This window comes from Gopherus flavomarginatus, chromosome 5, assembly GCF_025201925.1.
Source record: "Gopherus flavomarginatus isolate rGopFla2 chromosome 5, rGopFla2.mat.asm, whole genome shotgun sequence".
NCBI classification, from domain to species: Eukaryota; Metazoa; Chordata; order Testudines; family Testudinidae; genus Gopherus; species Gopherus flavomarginatus.
The window spans coordinates 2967207-2974264 of record NC_066621.1 but is presented as its reverse complement, the minus strand read 5'-3'; the positions used below and the strand labels follow the sequence as shown (position 1 = coordinate 2974264).

The following is a 7058-nucleotide window of genomic DNA, read 5'->3' as shown; positions in this document are numbered from 1 at the left end:
GATGATCTCCTCATCCCACAGAGATACCTGCAAACACCTGGAAACAAAAGGACTGCAACCGCAGGGGTGGGGGAGAACAGGCTGGACCCAGGTCAGAACTGGCATTTGACCTGAGAAAGATTTTACCTGAAGTAACAACTGGGGTGAGAAGTTAACATTTGTAACTGATTTCTGGGTGTATTAAGCTTACCCTTCTGTGTTTTGTTTTATTTAGCTTTGTGACTTACTTTTTTCTGTCTGTTACTACTTAAAACCACTTAAATCCCACTTTTTATAGTTAATAAAATCACATTTGTTTATTTATAAATAACTGTTACCTGGGAGGGCAAACAGTTGTGCATAGCTCTCTTGCAGTGATGTAGAGGTTGAAGATTTATCTTTCTACCATGTATAAACTTTGTACAGAGTAAAATGGATTTGTTTGGGGTTTAGATCCCATTAGGAGCTAGGTGTCTGTGCGCTGGAGACAGGTATCCTGCTGAGCTCATTTCAGTCTAGATCTACAGCTTTCAGGCCGTGGCCCAGACGCTGGGTGTGTGTTGCAGCAGGCTAGCCTGTCAGGCTCAACAAGGCAGGGTTCTGGAGACCCAGGCTGGCAGGGAAAATGGACTCAGAGGTAATTTCAGCAGAAAAGGTGACAGATCCAATAGGGGTATCTGTGACCAAACCTGTCACACTATGCACATGGATATGCCCCTGAGTGATGTGCTATTCCAGTCTGGGTTCCTCTCAATCTCTTTCTTAGTTGTTCTACTGTGGATAACTAATTCAATAACCATTGGAACAGAGACATGAAGTTGAGCATCTCACCCTCTAGCTGGATGAGCCTAGCCACCAGCTCATAAATCATTCTCTCTTTCTGGACCTCTGATACTTCCTGTGCTTTGTTCCCTGATCTCAGTTGGGGCCAGCAGACCTTGTTGGAATACAAAGAAATTAATAATAACAATACAATAATGAACAATATGACCACTGGCTCTGCGAAATTACATTGCAATGGGCTGGGAACTGAATTCACCTGTTTCCACTTCCCATCACTAAACATGTACGGAGTTTAACAGCTTCAAGAATTGGTTAGGAGTTTATTCATTGCTCTCCTCAGGGCGTCCTTCACCTCCTTGTTCCTCAGGCTGTAGATGAGAGGGTTCAGCATAGGGATCACCAGTGTATAAAACACTGAGGCCACTTTGTCTGTGTCCAAGGAATAGCTGGAGGTGGGACGTAAATACATGAAGAGGAGGGTGCCAAAAAGCAGGACCACAGCAGTCAAGTGAAAACTGCAGGTGGAGAAGGCTTTGTGCCTCCTCTCGGTGGAGCGGATCTGCAGGATGGTGGAGGTGATATAGACATAGGAGAGGAGGATAGTTACAAGGCTGCTCACTATAATGCAGCACACTAAAGTAAACATCACAATTTCATTGATGTAGGTGTCAGAACAGGAGAGCACCAGCAGTGGGGGGATGTCACAGAAGAAATGCTTGATGATGTTGGAGCTGCAGAATGACAGCCGAAATGTAAAACATGTGTGTATCATTGAATCCACCAATCCCACAGCGTACACCCCAGCCACCAGCTGTTTACAAAGTTTCCTGGACATAGTGGCCGTATAGAGCAGCGGGTTACAGATGGCCACATATCGGTCATATGCCATCACAGCCAGCAAGAGGCATTCAAAATCTGAAAAGACGTAAAAGAGATACAGTTGCACAGCGCAGGCAGTGTAAGAAATGCTTTTCCTCTCAGTTAAGAAATTCAGCAACATCTTAGGGGAAATTATCATGGAATAGCAGAGGTCACAGAAAGACAAATTACTGAGAAAAAAGTACATTGGGGTGTGAAGTCGGAGATCAATCATGATTAACAAGATCATCCCCCCATTCCCCACCAGTGTGATACCATAAATCACTAGGAACACCCCAAAGAGGGGGACCTGCAGCTCTGGACGATCTGTCAGTCCTGAGAGAATGAACTCAGTCGCCTCCGAGTGATTTCCCTTTTCCATCTCCTCTGAACACAGATCAGGCAGGTACAGAGATGTGGGCAGGTGGGTGGTGCAGAAAACCTGTCCCTTCTCTGTAATGAAGTAAGTGAAGATAAACGGAGATCAGTTTCTCAATGGACTTCAGTACCTGCTCAGGCAAGGGCTTCGTCCACAGAGGCAGATGTTCACAGCTGGTCATTTCAGTTGTTCGATAAAATACACACTGCATAAATACAATGACACGCAGGTTAATCATGCTCCACACAGGGACACTCCTGTTCACTAATCTGAGCAGCAAACAGTGATTGTGATTCTGCTGTAAGACAATCAGGGTGAAAACCATCTCAGTCTGGAGAGATTATTTGTTAGCTAAAGAAGGGGTGAGAGGAAAGAAGTGTCAATCTTTCTACCCTCTTTGAGCAAGGGAAGCTCTGTGGCTTGACATGTCGGGTTGGGGTAAAGCTGCTTACTGTGCTAATAAAGCTTTTGGGCCTTTATTTTAGCCTGTATGAAAACCCAGAGACATAGTGGAAAGTACTGATTTCAGTGACTATGTAATTGCCTATTTTCTCCAACCATGGAGGTCGCTCCTTTAGCTGAAAGGGTTGAAGTTGGGACTGAGGCTTTCACTGCTGGAGGTCATGCATTCAATACCTGCCAATCCCCGTGGTGTCTGTATGTGTGTGTGACTCTGATACTGGACAATCGTACGTACCTGCCTAGAAAAGAGAGACAGATGTGTTGGCGTTTCCCCATGGTCAGAATCTGCCAGTTTGGAGCAAGCAGGAAGTTTTATAGTGAGATTTGTGATCTATGGGACATGATTCCTTAAGCAACTGGGAATACCTGAGCTCAGAGAGACACAACACCTAATTAATAGGTTCAGTGAACCAAAGCCACCCTTGATATAACTCATGCCCTGGGGATTAATTAGTCCCACTCTTTTCTACTGTGTTATTAAACGATGCAACTTCTACCAGAGTTACAGAGTATGAGGTTAGGGGTAGATTTCATCATGCTGTTTTCAGTGCAAGCCAGGTACTGCGTAGAGATGATCCACAAATGTGATTTGTTGTGGAGACTGAAAGCATTTCTGCTTGGAAATACCATGAGGGTGCATAAGATACCACACACCATCAATCTATTCTGTGGACCAGGCTCCCCAGCTGGACTACATCCCTCATGAGACATGGTGGTCTCTCGTCTTGCTGAACTGCTCTGGAAAATCACCAGAGTCCTGCAGCCATGGTCTGGGGAGGAGGGGAGTTTGGTCTTTCTGATGGAAATCTTATATTTTCCAGAAAAAAGATAATTTCATGGAAAAAAAATAGTTCAATTGAAAATCCAATTTCCAATTAAAAAACTTTAAGAAATAATTTTAACCAGCCTTAGCCACAAGTCTGGAATCAAAGGAACAGAAAGTTAGATACACCTGAAACATACTAATTGTTTCAGAATCAACTCATTGTCCCAACCTCAATAGGTAATATATAAAACCCGTAACACATGTAAGAGTTCTCCAGATTATCACACGCCAATCACCATGGTATTCTATGCCCTTCCCTTGCTAGGTTACTCCCCAAAGTAGGAAGGATAGGTTCATGCATTGTGCTTGATGGAGACCACATGATGACCAGAGGAGCTCAGGAGGAGACCACAGCCATCTGCCCCCCATTGTTAATTTGGTGTTTCTCTGTAAAGCTGGAAATGACCAATGTTCCCTCTAATTTTTTTCATCCATGTTCAGATTGAATGCTATATTCAGCACCAATATCAAGGCCATTTATTGTGCATACTAATTCTAGATATAATATATATTTTTAAAAGTTCATAGGTATGGAGGAAGAAGAAGAAAGAATATTAAAACAAGGGATACTTAACAGGGTGCACTGCTTTAGATTCTTATTTAATATGAAATCAAATAATAAAAAAATTAACACTGCCTTGGAATACATGTATTTTACCATCCTTTCTAACTACTCAAGCTAGTAAACACAGCAAAATGTGGCGTCCTGAAAACAGCTACATAAATAAAACAAAGTCATCGTGGTCATTAAGAGAAAGCATAAAATATGCATCAGAGGCCTAATTAAATAAACTACTCCTACCACAGACCACTTAAATCTTCAGGGAAAGCTGCTCTCAAAAAATGAAGCATCTGCCAAAATACTATCATAGTGCGGACTTCTGCAGTTTACCAAACTATCCACCGTGCATGCATATTATCTGCACACACAGCTCAGCTTTAAGCTGCTAAATAAAAGTATGAGTTAAAAAGAAATTCTTTCACTGCAAATATTAATACAATATTTTCTCTTACTGGAAAGGAGAGTAAAAGGCATTCACTCGGCATGATACGATTTCTCTGGAATGTCAACACTTAGTTTGATTAATACTTCACACACAGAGAACAGTAAAAATAAGTAATAAAGCACCGCAGACAGGAAAACAAAGCCCCAAACAAATAAGTGACAACACTGAAAATATGAAGGGAAGCAAAACATCAAGTGGTTGATGATGGGTATTTTAAATGAGTGTTTATGACCCATGCAGTGCAAGTGCAACAAAGCCCTGTAGAAACAGGCAAAGTTCTTCTGGTTTCACATTGTGTGTGTCACCAAGTTAAACACTCGGAGTAGATTGACTCATTACATTTTTACGCACCCTGCAGGACAATAACACATAGCTTTGGGATTTGCAGAGAGATCCCTACTTCAAAGAGCTTGCAAATAAGGTCTTTATCCTACAAAACACCTAGCACCTTCACCAAACCTAGTGCTGCTTGCTACTTGTGAGTCAATGGGAGTACTCTGAAAAGCCAAAACTATACCAGAGAGCAAAGATCTGGCCTTAATGGTTTTCAATACCTCTCCCCAGACAAATGCTCCGCCACCTATTCCTTATTCCTCCCAAGGCCAGCACCTCATCTGACGCGTGCATTCTCTCCAAGGTCCAGGTGCATGGAGGTTTACTCTCTCGTGGACAGCCCTCCAGACACACTCCTTAGTGGGAATTGTGGATATTACCCTTCTGAATGGAATCAGTATTATAAAAATGGAATATTGGATGGTGGTAGTGCAGGTTTTGACAGATGAGATGAAGATCTTGATTTTTCGGGTTTCACACCCAAAGAGTAGCCTTCAACTTTCTATGCAAATACCTTTTATTTCACGGGAAAAGATTGATTCAAGAATGAAAAATAGTTAAGTCCCCGTGAAAGAGAGGACAATTTAATTTCTGTGCCCTTCCATGCTGGGATCTCTTCAATGCATGGCCAGGGATTTCATCTTGTGAAATAACCCAGTGGGAACCCTCTCAGCTCCTGTGCATTGCAAATATCCATTCTCTTCCTACAGGTCTCAGGACTTGGTTGCTTCTGAAATACAGATGAGCCCTTCCTGGACAATCTCCTCCAAGGAGATGTTCCTAGTGGCAGCCTCTTGTCCCTGCCCAGCAACCTGGTGAAGCCAGAGAAGAGAGAATGTGCATACTCTCTTGCCTTCTAGTGATATCACACAGGCGGACAGGGCATCATTAGACCTACATTCCTCAATGTGTGCCCACTGAGGATGTTCAGGGCTTCTCTGCACTGTGCCTACATCTGGTGGATATTGCTAGACTTGCTTAAAGAAGTAACCATAATATGGACACTACCTATTAGACCACACCCCCTGCTAGTGTAAATGGATGCCTCTCCCTGGGGGTCATTGGGCCAGATCAAGATGGTATAAATCAGCCTAGCTCCATTGAAGCCAATGAGCCAGATCTTCAACTCATGTGAATCGAGTATGTTTTGAATCATGAATGGGACAATGTACCAAAACACAATCACTTGACATCTTTAAATCAAGACTGGATTGCTCTCTAAAAGAGATGTTCTAGTTTTCATTAGTGGGTGAGGTTCCTGTGTTAGCCAATGGTCAGACTAGAAATCATGAATCTATAGAAAATCTGTGTCACTTCAAATGAAGTCAATGAGCCGATCCCCAGGTGGTGTAAATTGACACAGCTTCATAGAAGTCAGTGGCCCAGATCCCTCGCTGGTGTCAATCACTGTAGCGCAATTGAACTCCTGGCTCTTTAAAGGGAACTGCAGCACCATGGACAGCTCAGAAGTGGCAGGGACTGTGGACTTGTTCACACTGTGGGGGGTCGATGTAAGATATGTAAGATAAGTCGAAGTATCTTAGTTTGACTTACATGGCCATCCTCATGGCTGCAAGTCGACTGCCGTGGCTCCTCCTCCAACTCCACTTACTCCTCCTGCCAAGGTGGAGTATGGGCATTGATTCAGGGATCGATTTATCGCATCTAGATAAGATGTGATAAATCCATCCCCGACAAATCGATTACTACCCACTGATCCGGCGGGTAGTGTAGACATGGTCTGGTGCAGTAAGAAAGGGCTCCTGGCTGGCTGATAGGTCTGAACGTACATTTGCCCTGAGGTAAAGGTGGAGCATGAATCAGGGATGGGGCTATGTGGCAGTAGCCCAAGGGAGCTGAAAGCAGTTAATTAAGGGGATACAGTGATGTGTGGCTGCTGGTCTTAGGTCCCTGGGCTGGGACCTGGAGTCGTGTTTGGGCCACTGAGGAAGTGGCCTTCAGCTGAACCACAGTAAAAGGGATCAAACTACTTAGAGGACCATCTGGAGAGCTAGGCCCAGAAGGACCCAGAAAAAGCAAAATTGTTGTCTCCAGATAGGAAGCACTGGGGTTATGGCCAGATACCAGGGCTGGGACTATTTAAAGACTGTGGACACACCCAACCAGAAGGGGTGCTTGTGAGAGGTGGGTGCCACACAGTTACAGACCCCTAAAGGCATTAAATGAGTCCCTTAGAGACTGCCCTAACAGCAACCCCATTTTCATACCCAGGAACCCAGTCAAGCTAGGGAAGCGAGAATGTGCATTATCCCCCTGCTCTCTAGTGATTTCACACAGAAGTGTGGGGCTTCAATCAAACCTGTTTCATTCCTTAACAGATCCACTGAGGGGGAGTTTTCACTTGTTTAAACATCTCCCTAAAATGTAGGACTGTATTCATCCCTTAATGAATGAGAGCAGAGGGATGTCA

General features: G+C 43.8%; 1 protein-coding gene across 1 annotated transcript; it reads right to left on the bottom strand.

Annotated features, from left to right (window-relative positions):
- Positions 1-1063: 1063 nt before the first annotated feature.
- Positions 1064-2026, bottom strand: LOC127052893 (olfactory receptor 1019-like). Its single transcript, XM_050957038.1, has one exon. It carries the CDS (start codon positions 2000-2002, stop codon positions 1064-1066), a length of 939 nt encoding a protein of 312 aa, XP_050812995.1. The 5' UTR covers positions 2003-2026.
- Positions 2027-7058: the final 5032 nt, after the last annotated feature.

Bases quoted from the DNA above. Each gene is read 5' to 3' on its own strand.
- LOC127052893 (XM_050957038.1), bottom strand. From the start codon at position 2,002: ATGGAAAAGGGAAATCACTCGGAGGCGACTGAGTTCATTCTCTCAGGA.